This window comes from Lactuca virosa, chromosome 2 (assembly GCF_052849685.1).
Source record: "Lactuca virosa cultivar CGN04683 chromosome 2, Lactuca_virosa_CGN04683_v6, whole genome shotgun sequence".
Lineage (NCBI taxonomy): Eukaryota > Viridiplantae > Streptophyta > Magnoliopsida > Asterales > Asteraceae > Lactuca > Lactuca virosa.
This window is the reverse complement of record NC_136427.1, coordinates 298,437,650-298,460,353: the sequence shown is the minus strand read 5'-3', so window position 1 is coordinate 298,460,353 and position 22,704 is coordinate 298,437,650. Positions and strand designations below refer to the sequence as shown.

Genomic DNA, 22,704 nt, shown 5'->3' with positions numbered 1-22,704 from the left:
GTTAATGGGCTAAGCTTATGTGGAAGTCCATGGATGATCCATGGAGCTTTTAACCCATGGATCCTTGGAAAGGAAAAGACATGGGTTATTAGGGTTTCACCATAACCATGCACACTATATAAACAAGCTCATGTTGCATGAAATGAGACCCTAGTGTGTGTGTAATAGTGGTGGCCGATTTCTAAGTGTTAGTATACTCTCTCATACATTTTCCAAGTTTGTGGTGATTTGTGATTTCCATTTGAGGCATTCACATTATTGGTGCTTGGCTCTCAAACTTCAAGGAATCAACAATCAACAAAAGATATGTAATTCATCTAGTCCTTTTATGTTTAAAAGTACCCCATGCCATGCTAGATAGGTTATAAACCTTGGAAAATAATATTTTGCATGTACCTTAGACAAACATAGATCCAAGGTTTATTAGGGTTGCATGTACACTTAGGAAGTGTTAGAATGCTCAAAACCCAACATAAACTTCCACAGCAAGATCACCATTAAGGAAAGCATTTTTAACATTCATTTGGTATAGAGGCCAACAACGAGCTGCAGCTATAGCTAGTAAGCTACGAACCGAAGTAATACGTGCAACCGGAGCAAAAGTTTCCTCATAATCAATCCCATATTCCTGATTAAAGTCTTTAGCAACAAGGCGTGCTTTGTACCTATCAACCGTACCATCTGATCTAGATTTGACTTTATATACCCATTTGGAACCAATAAGAGACTTCCCCTGTGGAAGTGGAACAATTTCCTAAGTTTGAGCCTTATTTAAGGATTGAAGTTCTTCTTGCATAGCATTATGCCATAATGGGTTAGATATTGCCTCTTTATAGGAAGAAGGTTCATAGTGTGATAGTAAAGTGGTGTAACAGTGAAAATCACGAAGATGAGAGGGAATATGTCTTACCCTTTCAGAACGTCGTGTATCCAAAGATGGGTTGGCTATCGGATCTGGAGATTGGGGAGGGGTCTCGAGAATAGGTTGTGGAGTTGAACTTGAATGTTCTGTTTGATCGTCTAGAAGAGAAGATGAGGAATTGAATGGAGGACATTCTGGATCATGGGATTCAGGTTCATGTGAGTCTAATGAGATAGAAATATTTGTGAAAAAGAGATTAGATAAAGGAGAATTAACCTGAAATTTAGAAATGCCAGAGAACATTTTGTGTTCCCAAAAGGTGACATGACGAGAGATTCGAAGGCGTTTGGATATAGGATCCTAACAACGGTAGCCCTTATGTTCAATGCCATAACCAAGAAAGCAACAAAGACGGGAACGAGGCTCAAGTTTTGAGCATTCATGAGACTGTAACTGAACAAAATAGACACATCCCCAGACACGAAGGAGATCGTAAGCTGGTAGAGTTTTATGAAGAAGCTCATATGGTGACTTGTTTTGAAGGATTTGTGTGGGATGTCGATTGATGGTGTATATAACTGTAAATGTTGCTTCACCCTAGAAACGTTCAGGTACTTGAGATGAGATAAGTAGAGTGAGAATAGTATCTAAAATGTGTCGATGTTTTCGTTCAGCACGACCATTTTGTTGAGAGGTACCTGGACATGAATACTATTTGTATTCCATAGCATTATCAGCACGAAATACTTTGATGGGTTTTGAAAAATGTGTTTGAATCATTTTTGCAAAAGTGATGTAAATATGTGGTAACTCGGATCTGTTTTTCATAAGATAAATCCAAGTAAAACGGGTGCAATCATCAACAAAGATAACAAAATATTGAGCACCTCCCATAGTGGGATGAGGTGATGGTCCCCAAACATCAGAGTGAATCAAGTCAAAAGGTTCATATGCTTTGAATTCATTTGAAACAAAAGGTAAAGCATGATGTTTTCCAAGTTTACACGATAAACAAGAAACTGACTCGGTTTTAACAATACCAAGTAAACCGGATTGAACTAGTAGTTTAAGTTTAGACTGGTAAATATGACCTAGTCTAGCATGCCAAGTATCAAAACAAGAAGAACTAAGAACAGAAGCAACAAGATTGGAAGATGGGGCAGGAAGGCGAAGATAGACCACTTCAAACATTTTTCCAACTCTACGGCCTATTCCAAGAGTCTCCTTGGTCTGCAGATCCTGCACAAGACAACCAAATGGAGAAAAAAGAACATATGAGCCAGAGTCACAAAGTTGACTAATTGAAACAAGGATAACCGACAAACTGGGGACGTGAACGATATTATGTAATGATAGGTGAGGAGTGGATACATGGCCACTAAAGGTAATTGGTAAGCGAGTCCCATCGACGGTACTAACAGATGGATGGAAATGAGATGGTAGTTTAGTAGTAAAGATATCAGATAAAGGAGTCATGTGGTTGCAACAACCGGAATCAAACAACCACGTGTTACCTGAAGATGATCCTGGTTCATTTGTTCCCATGGAACCTGACATGATACGTTCCATCAGCTCTTGGTTCTTCCGCATAAGCTCAATGAGATCATTATTAGATGTTGTGACGATAGTAGTCGTACTGGACATTTCAGGTGGAATGGATCCGGTAACTGTGTTTGGTTTGAAGGGTGGACGATAGGACCCAATATTTCGAGGATTCTTTGGACAATCAGAACCATAATGTCTTGGGTGTTTGACATTGCAACATTTGCACGAACGAATATGACAACTGAGAAGTAGATGTGCTGGTGATTTGCAGAAGGAACACTCACTAGTATTCCATTTTGTTGCAAATTTTTGATCATGTGGTTTGCCTTTCAGACCAGAGAAAGGAACATGTAGCACACTCTCGGATGATACCGGAAAACGAGTACGAATTCGATTTTCCTCACTTATCAACTCTGAAATAGCTGCATCAAGTGTAGTAAGAGGATACCGATGAAGTAGAGATGCCCGTACATTCTCAAATTTATCAGTGAGGCCCATTAGTAGTGTGATAAGATGAAGCTGACTAAAGTAAGATCTGAACTTGTCAGCTGTCTCATCAAAAATTTGTGGAGCAGCATCATTCAGTTGATCTTTAATGACTTGCATATCTGAGACATATTGACTGACAGATTGATCTGGTTGCTGTCGTTTGCTTTAAAATGCAGACCATAAATGATATTGATGAGAAAGTCCAGTGGTAGTGAAACGTTTGGCTAATAAATCCCATACTTGTTTTGCAGTCGTATATCCAAGAAATTGTTTATGAACATATGTAGTAGTGGAAGAATTAAAGAAACCCAAAATTTTTGGCATTTTTGATATCCCAGTCATCAGTCCGTTTAGCAAATGCAACATCTGTTTCATCTGTGTTCTTCACTGGGGCTGTAGTCGTGCCCGTGACATAACTGTAAAGTCCAAGGGACTTTAGATGGATGGTCATATGATAATGCCACATCACATAGTTGGTACCATCAAGAACTACGGATATTGGGCGTGTTTGTACAGAAGTGGAAGTAGCTAAATTCATAATGTAATTTGAGAAATAAAAGGAAGAACGTGGTTACTGTATGAGGACACTTCGAACCAGAAATTGATATGGATGAAAGGGCTTCTGCGATTTCACAGTTGATTGATCATTGACCTTTTTATAGTTGAATTTCGTGAAGCATTTTCAATTTTGAGAACCGAAATTTGAAGGAGCGATGTTGTGAAATTGATCTGCCTAGGGTTACCGATTGAGGGATGAGTAAGAACAAATCCTACACTCTGATACCATGTTAGCATATATATGTATATGTAGATCATAAGAATGTGAGAAAGATGAAGTAATTTGATTAAAGGCTTTAAGCCCTTTTTGCTGTGAAAGTTTTGATACAGCTTACAGAGAAAGAAACGTTTAAAGATACATATACGAAGAGAATTAAACTAATGGGTATAAAATACATAAAGCTACCCTAAGCTATAAGGAATATACAAAACGGACCCCAAAGATACAAGATAACTAGAATATACACTAACATATACATTCATTTTAATTCTTCAAAAATTCATAAATTTTCGTTACAATTCTATTGAACCATTGCATGATCATTCAACCCCACACTCTCTCCCCTCTATATTATATTTACATTTATTCTATTAAATCCTCGTACAACTCCCATTATGGATGGTCTAAGAGCAAAGGTGGAATTTCTGATAGGGTGACACTCAATCTCATCTCTACACAATGAGACAATGTGGACACTCACGGAGGCAACTTGTTCTCGAGCTTAAGAAAGAAATGATTTCCGTAGGTACTATATAAGTGAAATGGTTCAGGTACATTTAGACAAAATGGGTTGTTAAAGATGTCAAAGGGTACATTAGTAGTTACTAGTTATGAAGGGATATAGAGAGTTGACTTTGTATGTGGTAAATAGGGGTGGAAATCGGTTTGGTTTACAGATTCTTTGGTTTTTTCAAATCAGTTTTCTCGGTTTGAAATATTTTTTGGTCTAATTCGAAAACCAAACCAAATCAAATTCAAATTCTCTAGATCAAACCGAAAACCAAATTCAAATTCGGTTTGGTTGAGTTTGAAAACCGAGGAAACCAAATATTAACTTAAAAAAAATAATGTTGCAATTTTCCAAACATAAATTAGAATTTTTTAACATAAAAACCTAAATTTGAAAACATAAAGATCTAAATTTTCATACAAAAATATCTAAGGTTTCATTAAACTGTTAAAATGGTATTACTACTATCTAAAATGATTTTTTTTTACTTTATAACTAATAATTTTATTTAATATATAAAATATTGATAATCCCAAAACGAAATGACATATGCGGAATAAGAATTAGGATTATGAATCAAACTATGAAATAAATAATATATTTTTTAATTAATTAATTTATGAAATTCGGTTTTTTCGGTTTGGTTTGGTTTGGTTTAAACTTTATGAGACCGAAGCTCGAATCAAAAACCAAATTCACAATCGGTTTGGTCTCAAACCAAACCAAAACTCGAATTTGAATATGGTTTGGTTTGAAATCGATTTCGGTTCGATTTGGTTTTCGGATTTTTCGGTTTATAACCAAATAATTCCCACCCCTAGTGGTAAAGGGTGAAACTATTTTTGGTTTGGTAGCTGTCTCTTGAGGTCAACCCGAAGATCACAAGATTGTGGCATATGATATTTGACCATTAAACATGACATATAACATATGTGAAAAAAACATGGTATTATTGAGTAACAGGTATTCCCGGCAACCATTAAACAACAAAGTTAAAGTTGTGTAAACATTGTGCTTATGGGAAGCAATATCGACTTATTTTTATAAAAAAGACACTCATTGAACTAAAAATATCCCTTGATTGGTTATATACGAAATATTGGGTCCTTATGAAACTTGCAGGTAACACAACTCACTTAACCATTAACCTGAAAACAAATAAAAAAAGGTTGAAATAATAAGATATTTCTTATCTATAGAGTCTAAATTACTTTCTACAAATAAAACATAATAACTATATGTAGTTTCTTTGGCCTCTTTCCCTTTCAAGTCAACCCTCTATCTGCATGCACACATAATTCTCACGTTCACAAGGTCATTTTGTCATGTTTTTTAGGAATAATGGTATTAGCAATTTCTTACCATCTCATCAAGAATCCTGTCAATTTTGAAGTTTAAAAGTGATCGCATTACACTCAAGATACTAACTTTAGCACTATATCTGAATTTCAGTTTTAGAATTCTTCAAAAGCTCATCAACATGATACTACATAAATAATTGTAAACCGATCTAAGTACTAAAACACAAAAGATAACACACACACACATAAAATTAATTAATGAATCCACACTTAAAAGAAAACATATATACATGATTCCATGTGCTCTTTTTAATTTTAATGGACCAAATGTCACTTACATATTTGAAATAGGTTTTGAATACATCGGAGTTTGATATCGTAGACCCTACACGGAAGAGCAATGATGATGTCTATGGTTTTCTCTTATTCTTCCCATACTCATCTTTACCCCTTTGATTTTGATTTATGCACCATTTTTCGTTCATGAATCCGTCTCCAACTGTTTGTGGCAAAAGATCTGAGCATTATTCTTCTTATACAAAAGGGAATTAAAAATAATAATAATAATAATAAGACCGATGAAGGTTTCACGTGGATGGAAATCATGAACATCTCTCTGAAGCGCTAGGGTTTTCTGTGAGAGTGCTAAAAACTGCAAGATTCCAAAACATAAATTAGATCTGAAAGTTTATATTTGCGATTTCAGCTCAAAACAAACCACCCCAACTTTTTCCCTTCGACATTACTTAGAAACGATCCATGCACCAAGAGACCAGATCCAACATTAATATTTTAACCATCGAAGTTTAAAGAAGGAGGAGAAAAAGAAAAGGAGAAAAGAAGAGAAACACCGGAACAGAGCATGTATAGGTGGCCGAGAAGAAGGAGAAACTTCATTGCTGATGGATTTCTTGATAGGATTTTCAGAGAGATTTTGCTTCTTGTTTTCAAATTTTAAATTCCTGGTCTTTGAGAGAGACGACTTTTGGGGCTAAAGATTTCAAAAAAAAAATTTGAATTGTCCGCCATGGTCGGAGGTACATGATACGGGTTGGGGCAAACGATGATTTGTGCGTTGCATCTCAATGTCCTTCAAGCTCATGACAGACATTGAACAGACCTGGAAGCAAATGATCTGCAAAATTTCAGAAAAATCAACGATATGAAAGGGGTTACGTTTAGAAAGACCAAGATAAGCATCAAATGGCTAGTTTGTTCAATATTTCCAGAGATATTAGAAACAAAAAAACCAAAAAAAAAGTATGACCTGTTAAAAACTTAAAGCAACAAGAACCAACATCAATGGTAGATCGTTAAAATTCTTCGGAAGGTTTGCTGCAGATTTTCGCGACTATTAGTAAATCAAACATGTTATAAAGATTTCCATAGAAAAAAAACATAACTCACACCTGTTTTTGAGCCCTAGCACGTGAAATCGAAACACACATGTTAACATACACAAAGTAAGAACATAAAGAAACTCTTGAATAACCTACCTCAATCCGGTTTATACTGTGAGATGTCTGGTGGCGATAGTGGAGCCACTTTAGGGATATGGTTTCCGGTGTGCAATGATGGCGTTGATGGTGGCAGCGAGATAGAGTTAGGGTTTCTCGTCTCGACATAAGTTAGAAGCGGGCGGCAGATGCCAGTGAAGGTAGGTAATGACAACGTCAGGAGGTTGGTGGTAACCGAGGCTACCGGAGATTGAAGAGAGTAAGGAGGGAAACAGAAAAGATCTAGGAGAAATGACGGCTGATGGAACATATTAGGGTTTTTCAAATACGCGTGTGTATACGCTTACATTGTAAGCTTAACAGGATTGTACATGGTGTTACAAGAGTTATACCTCTTAATTTTCAAGAAATAGACAATATGTTTAATAATATAGTAAAGATAACAGGATTGTACATGGTGTTACAAGAGTTATACCTCTTAATTTTCAAGAAACAGACAATATATTTAATAATATAGTAAAGGTAAATATAAAGATAAATATATATTATATCATTCCATTTTTATAGAAGAGTGCTTTTTTTATATTTGACAAATACTGATTATAACAAAATGTAAAAAATAATCAATCTTAATATTCAAAAAAAGGATTCCAACTTTACAGTTTACAGTTTCATAAAGGGGAATCAAAGTTCTTCTCCAACCACGTTAACATTTGGAAACGCATATTTAAACGGGAAAAAGGCGGTAACATTCGCTCCCTAAATTCCGGAATTTTCTTTTGGCTCGGATCCCTGTTTCTCCCGTTATACTTTCTCTCCATAATCTCTCTCTAAAACAGAACGAGCTTTCATATTCCCAATCAGTGATTACTGATTATTGCAGATGTAAACCAATTCTCTCGAATTAATTTCAGTTTTTTTCTGAAAGGTTAGTGAAATCCTCAACTCTTCTCTCTTAATTTTGGTTTCAATGATGTTCAGTTCGATTTGTTGTGAAGGATCGGATGCTGATTGCCTGATTATGTTAGTACTGATTTCAGTGATCCACTTCATTGTTGTTATTTTCGTTTCATTATGATTTGTGTTGTAAAAAACGAGTTCCATGAATTCTCTCAGTGATATTGATCTGCAGGGATTACAAATTCACTTCAGTGCAAAGCTTACACATTAATCAAACTTTTTGATTAACTCCGAATTGATGATCAAGAATCATTTGAAAACAATCCAGTCAATCAAGAGGAATCAAGAACATAAAACAGAGTAAAAGAAAACAACCCATAGAACACCAAGACTTATACACGGTTCAATTCTATTCAATCGATTTCTTATCTACATCCACCGCATCCACTGTTATTTCTTTCTTCTTCTTCTTCTTCTTCGCCTTCAAAACAATTCTTGTTTTATCTTGCAGCCACAATATACAGAGCATATACAGAGAAATAATATTCTTAAGACTAACAGAATTTGCACGCAGTTGATCGCTTGGTATGGAGGGAGTCGAATCAAAATCACAGTCACAAGGGCAGGATAGTCGGATTATGTCAGAAAATTCCAAATGCCTTGTAGAAAATGTAGAAGGTAATATCCTTATGGAACTTGAATCATTACATAATCTTTCTTTCACGATACAAATCAATTATCGTTCATTTCAATGTATATACTAATTGATCTTCAAATTTCTGGGAAACTAGGGTTCCAGCAATGCGTCAAAGAAATCCATAACCAGATTGAACAAGATGAAAATTTCTTCAAAATAATAGCCGAATTTTACGATAGCAAGAAATTGAACATGGCAAAACTGGTAAGCGAGTTATCACGCATGCATGGGGCATTGGCCGATCAAACTGTTGATTTGATTAAAGAAGTGAGCAAGAACACACTCAAAATTACAACACCTATCAAAACACAGCATGTTGATTCTTCTACTTCAACCTCTACTCAAGTTACTCAACTGATTAAAACACCTGAATTCATGACACCTGTTGGTTATGACTTTATTTTGGACACTAGTGGAGGTGGTTTTCATATTTCTACAAGAGAAGGCACAGAATCTTCCTTCACGTTATCATCAAATTCCGATCTGGCAGAATCTTTCATGTCCATCAACAAGAATCTAAACCCACCAGTCAAGAATGATGAATCGAAGGCGAAAGAAATCAAAGTTCATGACCCTGAGCCTGACGTGTTACTCAAAAAGATTTCAACTCTTGAAAAAGAACAGTTCAGCTTGAAGAAAAAGATTCAGTATTTACGAGACGAAAATGCCCTTCTTGAAGCTGAGAAAGCTAACATGGCTGAGCTTAAACGCATGGTTAGCGAGTCTAATCGTAAGATTGAAACAACCGGAAAGGTGTTAGAGGTGTACAGAAAGCAAGTATTAACAGCAGACGATGAAACTACAAAGCTGAAAGAAGAGCTTGCTAGAAAAGTTGTATACCAAACTCAGTTGGTGAAGAAACTTGAATCAATTGAGGAAGTTATATCCATGTTAACTGGGAAATTAGATGCACAGGAAGCCAGGGAAAGTAAATTGCATGAGCAAGTAAAGTTAAGCCTAGCTGGTATATCAAAGCGAGATGATGTAATCAAAGAACTGAGTACCCAGATTGATCTACTCAAAAATTCTCATGCGACTGAAGAGGATAAATGGAATACTGCTATTGAAATGTTGAAAACAGAACTTACTGAAAAGTGTCAGTTAGTTGATGATCTGAACAAGAAGCATGATGCTCTGAAGATATGTACAGATGAACTGAAACTGAAACTCAAAGGTGTGGAATTGGAAAAAGGGGAGGTGACGTCTGAAGATGCAGTTTGAAGATCCTGTGTAAAGGACAATGGATGTGTGTGTTTGGTGACGTAAATACAAAGTATATGAGTTTTAGTTGTAGATAAAGTCAAATGCTGGTTTGACTTAACCATGTAGATGTGTATTGTGAATTTGAGATTGACTTAGTCTCATTAGTTTCTTCTTTCTTTCCTTGTGGACGCATATACATACACAAAGCAATAAAAGAAGCCAGTTCATGGTATTTTGATCTTCAATTTTTTTTTGTTCTAATTTCTTCTACAAACAGTAACACGTTTACACGCACATTCTTACCCTATACCATCGAGATGCAGTTTAAATTTTTTGTTTTCGGGCAAGGAATGTGTCGGTTTGTGACCTATATACAAGGTATGGGGGGTGGATGTAAATAAATGTCTGTTATGTCGTTTTTTTGAAATAGAAAAAAAAAATGAAAATTTGAGATAACAAAGTAAGAAATATTACGATGAGAGAAACTGTTAGTTTAGATGGCCCAGCATGTAGCCCATTGGCCCTGTATTTGTGTACGCATTGGGAAATCAATAACAATCACAATACCATTTGTGGTATCGGCTAGAGATGTGTGGCAAAACCCCGAAAGGACTTTTCGAGAGAATAAAACTGCAAGAACATTGTAACTCGACAGTAAAATCCACAACATTTCGAAGGGATCTTAAAAACTTATAAGATGTAATTTCAAACTATGTATTTAAATAAATGATATACGTATGTAATAAAAATAAAAAAGCAGATAATGGAAACTATTTATATAGAACCAATATAGGTATAATAATAAACATTAATACAAATTAAAGGGGTTAATGAGGAAATATTTTAACGAAACGATGAAATCGAAATGGTGTATCAATCAATCAGTTTTAATATGAATTAAAAAAAGTTTATTCTATCCAAATGCCCTATTCGTATCAACACCGCATGCGCGTGTAGTAAACGATAAAAAGAAAGAGAGTGAAAGTAATAAGGGGTGTATGTGTACTAAAACGAACATTTCAACAGAAAAATATAGGTTATCATTACATACTAGCTGCTCCATTAATATACCCCAGGTTCTTTCCTATTTCTCCTTACTCGTCGTCTTTCTCCGAGATTGTCCAACAAACAAAAAAAAATGGCAGACGAGAATAACGCAGAGAATGCCGCTGAGCACGAGGTGGTGCCGTTTGTCGATGTACCCGACCACATTCTCAGAGATATCTTCTTCCGACTCACTGGAAGAGAGTTGGCGTTGTTAACGTTGAGAAACCTCGATAAGGCTTGGGAAGCGGAGATCATTCAGGAACTGCAACATCCCCGCGGATTTCTGGTTAAAAGGAGGTCGCCGGCGCTCCATCAGGTCCCAGTCGCAGTTAATACTATTCAGTTTGATTTCATTAACTACTTTCCTAAGGATGATTCGCTTTTGAACACCCTCGCTTTACCCGATCTTCCTGATATCAAGCTTGAAAGTTCGAGTGATGGAGTTATGCTTTTAAGCAGCAGAGGTAACTTCTTTATCTTCCTTCCCGTTAATAATTTTTTCAATATGTTACCTCCCTTTGAGAGGTATCTCAGTTTGCCACAAAAGGGTATGGTATTGGCATTCAACCGGCTAGAGTCCCGGAGACACTTCAAGGTTGTGTATGTGAACCGAGTCTATGCCCATGATCCGTCTTATAACTATATGCTAGAGTTTGGGGTTTATTCTACTAGGGAAAACAGATTCAGCATTGGAACGACTTTTTGGGTTCCGAACATACTTCACCCAGACGCCCTTGATTTTGAAGGCGGCTTGTATTGCAACTTGACTGCATACTGGGCTCAGAAACATGGATGGCTTATATACTATAGGTTAGAAGACAACGTAGCCGGGAAGATTGATTTCCCATTTGTGGCAAAGACAAGAACTCATTATTTTGAATACTGCAACGGAATTTTCGTATCTATGGGGAACTTACTTGTCGTAGAACTTTGGGAACAATTTCAAACGGAAGTTAAGATTCACAAACTTGAAGAAAACAACTCCTGGTTGCTTATCTATACTATTAATTTGAACACATATGAGGATATGTTTGAATTTGATCGTTCTAGTTGGATAAGAGGATTCTACGTATGTGCTATCGATTTACGTGAGGATTGTTGAGTGTGAAGCCATTGGACTGGTCAAAAGGCAGAAAACATGGCAGAAAACATGGAAGAAAAGCAAGTCAAAAAGGTGGAAAAGGAGAGGTGATCCATATTTCCCGGATGCATGTTTCATGGCTGCTTTTCTTGTTCAATTGTTTACTTCAGACTCTATGTATGAGTCTCATCTGTATTGTAAAAATAAGCAACAAAGAGTGAGTGCAGATTAGCACCAAGAAATATAAACTCCTAGTTACCGGTGGACGTAGGTCAGAGAAGGACCGAACCACGTTAAATCCCTCGTGTTCATCCTTGTGTTCTTGTTTTTCGTGAGCTGTGTGTGTGTTTAGAGTCGTGTGTTAAGTGTCTCGATCCTAACAAGTGGTATCAGAGCAAGGTTTTAGCTCCAGAAGGTGATTTTCAGTTTTTGGTCGAAATTTTTTTTCGTCAAAAACGATTTTGGTGTATACCGTTGGAAAGGTCTCGTTCCGAAGATTCCGAAAATATTTTTTTCTGAATTTTTTGACCACCGGAAGACGTCCAAATCGCCGGTCAAAGGTTGCCGGAATAGTTACCGGAAAAACCAGTTACGCCGGAGAAGACGACACTGTAGCACCGAAGTTCCGCCGGAGAAGACGACACTGTAGCACCGAAGTTCTGCCGGAGAAGACGACACTGTAGCACCGGAGTTCTGCCGGAGAAGACGACACTGTAGCAGGCACTGTAGCACGACGTCAGCGGTGACGCCAACAGGAACTGTAGCAAGCATTGTAGCACGACGTCAGCGGTGACGTCAGCAGGCACTGTAGCAACACTGTAGCAGATTTGAAAAATTGCAGTTTAGCCCCTGAACTTTCAGAAAATTGCAGTTTAGCCCCTAATCTTTCAGAAAATGGCAGAAAACAGTAAGCTTCAGATTGAGAAGTTTGATGGGAAAGATTTTGGTTGGTGGAAGATGCAAATTGAAGATTTGCTCGTGCAGAAAGACTTGGACGCAGTTTTAGGTGAAAAACCGGAGGCGATAACACAGGCAAACTGGGAGATTTTGGATAAGAAGGCCAATGCATTTATTAGACTGACGTTGTCAAAGGATGTTGCCTTCAACATTTTGAAGGAGACCTCGGCAAAGGGAATCATGGAGGCATTGTCTAATATGTACGAGAAGCCGTCGGCAGCAAATAAAGTCTTCCTGATTCGGGAGCTAGTCAACACGAGGATGAGGGAAGGAAGTTCAGTTACAGTACACATCAACAATTTGAACTCGATTTTATCCAGACTTGGGTCAGTGGGAATAAAATTTGAGGAAGAAGTTCAAGCTTTACTACTGTTATCATCATTACCTGACATTTGGTCCGGAACAGTTACATTCGTTACTAGTTCCTCAGGATCGAAAGAGCTCACTTTTGAGGGAATTCGGGATTTAATTCTAGGCGAAGACGTCAGACGAAGAAATTCCGGGGAATCATCAAGTGAACAATTGAATGCGGTCAGAGGTAGAAAAAATAACAGAGGTAGTGGGAGCGGGAACAGGAGAAGGAGTCAGTCGAGGACTCGAAATGATGTGACTTGTTGAAACTGTAAAGAGGTTGGACATTTCAGGAATCAATGTCCAAAAGACAAGAAAGAAGTTAACGCTGCAGTAGACCATTCAGATGATGATGTTTTGATCTGTAGTGTGGAGAGCAATGTGGATTCCTGGGTTATGGATTCGGGTGCTTCATTTCACGCTACCCACAGCCGTGAAGCACTACAGAATCTAAAAGAAGGAGACTTTGGTAAGGTAAGACTGGCGAACGATGAGGTTCTTGATGTGACGAGCATAGGTGACTTAGTTTTGAAGACTCCAGTTGGTCCATGGACTTTGAAGGATGTCCGGGTAATTCCAAGTCTGAAGAAACAATTGATTTCTGTTGGGCAGTTGGATGAACAGGGACACGAGGTTAAGTTCAGGAATGGGCAGTGGAAGGTTGTCAAAGGAAATCTTGTGATAGCTCGTGGACATAAGAAGGGTTCATTATATATGGTCAGATTACCATCTGAGGGAGTAACCGTCCCAGTTCAGAAGAAAAACAAAATCCGGTTCATAGAGTCTCGTGGACAGAAGAAGGTTTGCTTTGCAGATGGCAAACCCAGAGTCACAGGTCAGATTCAGGTTGAACGTGTTTGGAACGGTTCAGAAAAACCAGTCAAGGGCATTCATAGCAGTGGGAGCAAGGGTTGTGCTTCAGCTAGAATATCCAGAACACAGTGGGTTAAGAGAACCAGTATTCCATCTGTAAAAGTCTCTCCAGATTATCTGCTTCACATGGAGAGTGTCGTTTGTTCTCAAGATGTTCCAGGATCGGGCAGTTCATTTCAGTGGGAGCCGGTGGAGACAGAGAACGGGTCAGTGGCAGACTTAGTCATGACTGATGTGTTGGAGCTAACGGAAGCTTCAACTAGCCTTCAGGTAAATTGAAGAGAAGGCCAGGGTAACTAGGAAGGAGTCAAGATCAAAAGTTTTTACAGAAATACAGATACACAGTTGAAGCTATGGTGAAGATTGTTTCGTGGCTTCAAGTGGGAGATTGTTGAGTGTGAAGCCATTGGGCTGGTCAAAAGGCAGAAAACATGGAAGAAAAGCAAGTCAAAAAGGTGGAAAAGGAGAGGTGATCCATATTTCCCGGATGCATGTTTCATGGCTGCTTTTCTTGTTCAATTGTTTACTTCAGACTCTATATATGAGTCTCATCTGTATTGTAAAAATAAGCAACAAAGAGTGAGTGCAGATTAGCACCAAAAAATATAAACTCCTAGTTACCGGTGGACGTAGGTCAGAGAAGGACCGAACCACGTTAAATCCCTCGTGTTCATCCTTGTGTTCTTGTTTTTCGTGAGCTGTGTGTGTGTGTTTAGAGTCGTGTGTTAAGTGTCTCGATCCTAACAAGGATGAGAACCAGTCATTCTTTGTCATTCAAGTTCAAAACCGAACAGCTTGGAAATGCATGATTGTATCCGGAGAAGTATCATTGATACATCATTTTCTGCCTGATGTTCTCTTGCTACCTTGGCATGCCTATCAATCAATAGATTATATGGCTTGTCTTTGAGTTGATTGATGAGGTATGTTGTTTTTCCTCTACCTAATTCATTTAAGTGTCTGTTTGGATCTTCGAATTGTTTTTGTGTGTTTGAAATTGGTAAAATTTTAAAGTATTTTGAATCCAATCTTATTTGGTGTTTTTATAAAGTGAATTCCTTGTTTGTTAATTATGTTGTTGACTCAAAAGTCAAAAAAACCATAAATGATAGTTTCATTTACATAATAAGGTTATGAAAGTAATCTTTTGGCATGTCGTTTGGTAGTATTGACTATTTACCATTTTTGAATGTACAACTAGACACGAAATAAACTATGTCTAAACACGTATTTCCATTTTTGGCTTTGCATCATTTCCAATATCGTTTTGATATTCCTTGGTTTTAGTCTCTCATTGAGTGTTGTTATGTTTCATTTCAAATGATGCTTAATATCTATTTGCTTTTAACTAGGGAATAACCGCCTAAGTAATATGGTCTCACTTATGTTCCATCTCAAATGCTTAATAGCTGCTATATGACCTTTAATATATGTTTTAAGTTAAGTTTTTATGCTTAATATCTGTTTGTTTTAAACTAGGGCATAACAGCATAAGTAATATGGTCTCACTTGTGTTCCATCTCAATTCTCAAATGCTTAATATCTGTTATTTGACCTTTAATATATGTATTCATTTAAGTTTTTTCACAGTTTAGTAGCACTGAGTTTGAGTTATTTTCAATTGATAAAACACTTAAATTTAACTATCAAATATTTATTGGATTTGATTACGCATTGATAGGTGGATAGTACTGAAATATATCTATATAGTATTTAATAGCATTTGAATTTATTGGAAGATTGAAAATGGTTAAAGATTTATATTAAAAATTTAAATATGTTTTGTATATATGTTTCCCACTGATTAAGTTATTATATGTTTGCAGATTTTTTTTTTCTTTGCAAAATTATAATTAATTCGAGTAAGTTTAACTACAAAAATAATAAATTGTTGTTGGGAAAATTAACTAATAAGTTTGTGGTAATCATTTTTTTTTTTTACTTTTAAGATATATAAAGAAAAATGTTGTCTTTATACATTGAGTATATGACCCGTAGAACAAGACCGGACCGGAAAAATGACTACAATTGGGCCGGTTTCGATTCCATTGTTGATGCTTCTTCGGTCTTCGGGTAAAAACCAGACCGACCCGATATCCATAGGTTAAAGACATTATTTTATAAATCAATAAGGATACAAAACAAAGAAAAATGAAAAAAAAAATTAATTAACGATAGGTAGTAAATTTAAATCATCTTAATATTTATTTGTTGTTTGTTAAAAAATTAAGAAACTCACTGCGTTTTTTGTTAATTATGTAGAGATTGAAGAGGCGACGAAGGAAGAAGAAGATAAATGGAATAGAAAGAAACTGATTGAAGTTTAATTGTTTTCTAATAGATTGTTTTGATATTTTGGTTATTTTGACACATTGTTATTTTGGTACAATGGTATTTTGAAAATTGATATATTAGTACTTTATTTACTAATCCAAATTGTATTTTGGAATTTGGTATCAATGGTATTTGGTACAAACTTTGTAACTAGTTTTATTTTTATAGTAACTATGGTATTTTGGGCGTTGTGGAGAAAGAGTTTGGTGTTTTTGTCTTCATAGTTTGTGATCTATAATAATATAACTCAACCAAACTCACCTTAAACTTTTTTTTTCTAGTTTTCTTGTTTCTTCGTTTCTATGTTTGTTTAGAAATGGTAAAGGCTATGTTTGTCACAAAACTTTTTTAGATTTTAGCATTGAGAAAAATCTCGAAAAAAAAAATCATTTGGCAGGCGGAGCTTTTAGTTTTTATTTTAAAGAACAAGTTTCAAATCTAAAAACTATTTCAACAAGTTTTTATGAGCTTTCAGTTTTGAGTTTTTAACATTTAAAAGTTAGAGTAAATTACATGAATCGCACCTTGTACACAGGTGCCAAAAAACACGTCTGATCCTATTTAATTTTTAACAATTAACTCACCTCAAATTTTCTTTTTCTATTCTTCATTTCTATGTTTGTTTAGAAATGATAAATGGTATGTTTGGCACAAAGCTTTTTTAGCTTTTAGCTTTGAGATCTCGAAAAAAAAAATTATTTGGCAGGTGAAGCTTTTAGTTTTTATTTTAAAGAAGAAGTTTTGAATCTAAAACCTACTGCAACTAGCTTTTAGGGGCTTTTAGTTTTGAGTTTTTAACATTTAAAAGTTCAAGTAAATTACACGAATCGTACCTCGTACAGGTGTCAAAAGGCACGTCTGGTCCCTATTTTTAAAAATTAACTCGGACAATCCCTTATAACGTTAAAAGTTGCACGTTTCGTCCCTATAGACCTTAAATGACTATATTGCCCTTATTTATTTTTTTTTTGTCATTTTTTATAATTTATCTATTATTATTTATTAATTTTTAGAATATGAAGTGGGCTCTCTCTCTCTCTCTCTCTCTCTCTCTCTCTCTCTCTCTCTCTCTCTCTCTCTCTCTCTCTCTCTCTGGGTTTTTTTATGAAAGAAAGAATAAGAAAAACGATTTTTACAAACGTCAATCCATGAAAGAAAGAAAAAACGATTTCCACAAATATACGTGTCTGTAACGTCCCAAAAACCAAGACTACAAATTTTGATTTTTAAATTAACAAAACCATTATCCAAACGACATCATAGCAATCATGGTGAATCAAAATATATCAATAATATGCGGGTACATCAGAGTAACATAAAATATGCGGAACGACGTGGTGTGTGCACTGCAATCATCCCGAGCTCTTCCCCTTCGAACCAGAAGTACCTGAAACATAAACTAAAAACCGTAAGCACAAAACTTAGTGAGTTCCCCAAATACCACATACCATACATATAAAACATATAATGGGCCCCGCCCGACATCGATCCCCGCTCGATAAACAGATATGTCAGTCATCAGGCCGCTCCCGGTATACATATAAACACATAAACATACAATCATACAAGCATATGCAATAATCACCAAGATAAATAGCATACGGGATAGTCATCGGGCTTCGCAGGGCATCGGGCTCCACCCGGTAAACATATAAGCACATACTACATGCAAGAGTCACGTAGACAACTAGCATCCTGACATATGAAACCATGGGCCGACATTGGTGCCTTCGACCCGCTAAACATAGTGAGGAAACTCACCTCTAGCTGCCGAATCTCTCAAACGAGTCTCAGTCTAATGTTCTGGAAATCCCCGCGCACAAATGGTTTGCAAAGATGATGATGAATCTGGATCAACAAGCCCAAGCTACTCCCAAGCAACCACCAAGAGTTCTTCTTCTTTTTCCTTCACTAAAACACCACCAAATCTCACTTTGACATTCTCTTTGACTGTTGGTCTGCAGGTGGAAGGCTGTACTAAAATGCAGACAAGTGTCCAACTCGTCATGGATCCTCTTCCAAAATCTGGAAGTAAACCGGACGTCCCTGTCTGAAACCACAGAAACTGGCATCCCATGTCGTGCCACGACCTCCCTGATGTATACCTCATCCAAATTCTCCGCAGAGATACCCTCCTGAATAGGAATACCATGCACACTCTTGGTCAATTGATCTACGATGACCCAAATCAAATCCACTCCGCACGCAGTTCGAGGCAACTTCATAATGAAATCGATGGTAATCTCCTCCCATTTCCAAACAAGAATATCCAACGGCTGCATCTTGCCATGAGGCCGATGATGCTTGGCCTTGACTTCCGGCAAGTCAAGCACCTCTCCACATACCAAGCTACATCCCGCATCATACATGGCCACCAGTAATCAGGCTAAAGATCTCTATACATCTTCGTCGCCCCAGGATGAATGGAGAACCTCGATTTGTGCACCTCCTCCATCAGAACCTGATGCACACCACCCCAATACGGAACCCATACTCTTTGATGAAGAGTTAATAACCCTTGACTATCATAATCAAAGGAAGCCACCTGAACCATTATGTGCTCACTCTTCTGGTGCTCTTCCTTCATAGCCTCAACCTGAGCCTCTCAAATCCGCTCCAAAAGTGGAGTAATCACGGTCATCCTTAAACAAATATCCCTGATCGGACCCAGGACTGCCTTGCAGCTAAGAGCATCGGCCACCACATTGGCCTTCCCCGGATGATAAAGGATATCACAATCATAATCCTTCAACACATCCAACCACCGACGTTGCCTCATATTCAGATTCGGCCGATCCATCAGATATCTCAGACTCTTGTGATTCGTTTAAAGAGTACAATAGAATCCGCTTTGCTTTTCAGGTGCATTTCCAGATCTGAACGACCTTCTTTTCAAACCCTAGCTCGTACTGTACTTCTTTTGCTGATTAACTTATAGTTTTGATTAAGATCTCAGAATTGGTTGACATTTCTTGAATTTGTAGTTAATTGGTTGTTATGTCGTATATGTTCTTCGCGATTGGTTAAATTGGTGAACTTGTTCTGCATGTTACCTAACATTGAATGGAAATTGAGTAACTTTTTAAGCCTGTTTTCTTTTTCATAGCCCATACTTGTTTAGTTGCTCTTTTTGCTAGATATAATTGACCAATTGTAACTGGAAATGCGTAGATTCCTTTTTTCTTTTTTCGGTAGTGTGATATGTATAGGAGAAGCAAGCATTTAAATTTCATCTTGTTAATGACTACAACAACAACACAAGTGATTCACATTTGGATCACAAGTGATTCACATATAAATCACAAGTGAATCACATATAAATCACAAGTGATTCACATGTAATTCACAAGTGATTCACATATGAATCACATGTAATTCACATATAAAATCACATGTAATTCACATATAAATCACAAGTGAATCCCATATGAGTTACATATGAATCACAAGTGATTCACATATAGATCACAAGTGAATCACATAAGAATTATATGTGATTCACATGTAAAAAACATGTAACTCACATATGAATTACATGTGATTCACATGTAAATCACATGTAATTCACATATAAATCACATGTAAATCTTATATGATATATGCATGTGTATTTTTGTGAGTGTTCTTGCATTAATCAAATTTTTTTTAATTTTCTTGTAGATTTTGAAGAATTTGTGAAAAATATTGAAGAGGTAAAAAGTGATAAATTGAAGAAAATATGAAAATCTTGATATGACGAAATGATAACATTGTGAATCTTCGTAGCATTTTTTATTTTTTATATTTTATTTTGAATCGAATAAAATACTTGTACTATTATGTTTATAGATTGATTAATAAAAATGAGATTTTTTATGATTTACTTACTAATATTATAGTATAAGAAATATGTATATATTCATTTGAAAAAACATGAACATATGCATCTAAAATGTTGATTTTTTTTTTTGTTAAAAAAATTAGAGTTTTTTTTAAATATTCTAGTTTTTTTTATATAAATTTACTGATTTTTAAATTTTTTTATTTTTTTTAAAAAATGCAGCTTTATTAAAAAAATTGCAGTTTTTTTTTGATAAAGTTGCACTTTTTTTTGAAAAAAATTGCAGTATTTTAGAAAAAAATGCAGTTTTTTTTAAAGTTACAGTTTTTTTTAAATTACTGTTTTATTAAAAAATTTGCAGCTTTTTTTAAAAACAATTTTTTTTTTCAAAAAAATTGTTGTTTTTTTTGAAAACATTGCAGTTTTAAAAAAAAATTCAAATTTTTTAAAAATTTATGCTTTCCAAAAAAGTTAAAAAAATCTGCAGTTTAAAAAAAAATGAAAATAATTTTTCTTTTTATAAAAAAATCCAAAATTTTGTTTTATAATGTTAATTTGAGAGCTTTTTATTAATATTTTCAATAATACAAAAAATTAAGTGAGATTGGTATGATGACGATCGTGTCCTTAATGATTTGATTTTGATCCAATGCTCCACCTTTAGTTCTTAGGTTCTCGGGAAACTATGAGTTCTCAACCGATCTCAACCCTATATATATATATATATATATATATATATATATATATATATATATATATATATATATATATAGGCTTAGGTTATTATATTCAAAGTAATTATTGTGTTATTGTATGCATAAATGTGGGCCAATCATTTTACTTATTTTAAGAAAGTGATTATTACATATTATTGAATTAAATATAATTGAAAAATACCATCTAATTTAACTAAAAGGGTATTTTAGTCAATTAACATAGATTTAATAAAGGAAATTTGCATATTTTAAGGGATCATATATTCTATTAATTTTAAAAATCCGATTTTACGAATTATAAGGTTTTTAATTCGGACATTCTGACAGAATATGTTTGAGTGTGTTCAAAAATAAACAAATTCTTGAACCATAAAATAATAAAAATATTCTTGAACATATTTCTTGATCATGACTTTAAAAATTTCTTGTAGAATAACAAAATTCTCGAACCATCAATTGAAGAATTAAAACAAAAATTACATTAATTCTTATAGAATACATGTAACAATTGCTAAGAATTACATTTATTGTTAAAGAATAAAACTAAAAAAATTTCAAATCTGGAAAAAAAACATCAAAATCTAACAAAGACACTACTACATTCTAAAAGAATAATGTTGCTAAGAGGCATCGTTCAAATTTTGTGGTCCGTTCTTCAAGCATCACCTTCTGTAGAAACAAATCCAATAATAAATTAGTGAGAAAATATCCATATTCCATTCCAACATAATTGGAATTCGTGGTTCCATTCTGATAGAATTGGAATTCATTTACCAATAATTATATTAATTCGGGGAATTCTAACAGAATATGTTCATGATTATCATAAAAAACATTCTTTTCTGATAGAATACTATAAACGAAGAAATACCATTCAGTTGAAGCATTTTAGCGAGCGCTTGGTGTGCATCAATTCGTCTACAAACATACTGTCATTGCAATCGTTATTCTTCTCTGTTTCTTGTCTAACTGTTTGCATCAATTCGTCTAGAAACATATTGTTACAAATCAGATACATAGATACATAGTTTTAATTAGATAAACCCATATGTGTAATAGAATCAATCCATATTAGATAAAGCATAATGAAACCCATACAATGTTAACTAAACTATGCTAACAAATGAACAAGCCATAAAACAAAATGCAATCAACAGCTAAAGCAAAAATCAACAACTCACACTCCTATGATAAAAAGCAGATTACATGTTTATCAAATAAGTTTTACTTAAACGTGGTTGTGTATGAAATTAGCAAAAACATCGAGTGTTTATAAAATGAGGATTTGAAATAAACAAAGAAACCGACTGTGAATGAAATCAACAAATACATCGACTGTGTATGAAATCAGCAAAGAACAAATTTTGCATACCTATGAAATCAGATTCAAAAAAGAAATCAATAAAGACATCTTATTCAAACAATGGCATAGAAATCGAAATTGACCTGAGTCGTCGCTGCCTTGCTTCGCCCGAGTGGAGACGACGTTGCGTCGGTGAGTAGAAATCAATAACACCATCGACGAAGTAGCAAACAGGGGACGTAGTCTTTTAAGGCGTGTATAAGGCGAGTGCAGTCGACGAACCAGAACCACTGTGAAATGTGAATGTCGGCTGCAAACGGAAGAATCGAAGCTGAGAATTGGGATACACTCTTAGGGTTAATGGGTTAGAGTCATAAAGGGCAAAAAATGTATTTTCATATTGGTCGGCCGGAAGTGGAGTGTGTACGAGAGGGAGATGAGAGGGAAAAGGTTGGGGGCGACGATGAATAGAAGAGAAG

The 22,704-nt window shown here is 35.5% G+C and overlaps 1 protein-coding gene across 1 annotated transcript; it reads right to left on the bottom strand.

Moving 5' to 3' along the window:
- Nucleotides 1-1,794: 1,794 nt before the first annotated feature.
- On the bottom strand, nucleotides 1,795-3,772 carry LOC145157126 (uncharacterized). The gene is made up of 2 exons (XM_079076246.1): nucleotides 2,377-3,772; nucleotides 1,795-2,101 (listed from the first exon to the last, which is right to left on the bottom strand). The coding sequence occupies exons 1-2, from the start codon at nucleotides 3,011-3,013 to the stop codon at nucleotides 2,064-2,066; spliced, it is 675 nt and encodes a 224-aa protein (XP_078932372.1). The 5' UTR covers nucleotides 3,014-3,772; the 3' UTR covers nucleotides 1,795-2,063.
- Nucleotides 3,773-22,704: the final 18,932 nt, after the last annotated feature.

Excerpts from the sequence above, each read along its gene's own strand:
- LOC145157126 (XM_079076246.1), bottom strand. The coding sequence starts at position 3,013 with ATGCAAGTCATTAAAGATCAACTGAATGATGCTGCTCCACAAATTTTT. Across the intron at positions 2,102-2,376 it reads TGAACCAGGATCATCTTCAG|GATCTGCAGACCAAGGAGAC; the intron begins GTAACACGTGGT and ends TGTCTTGTGCAG.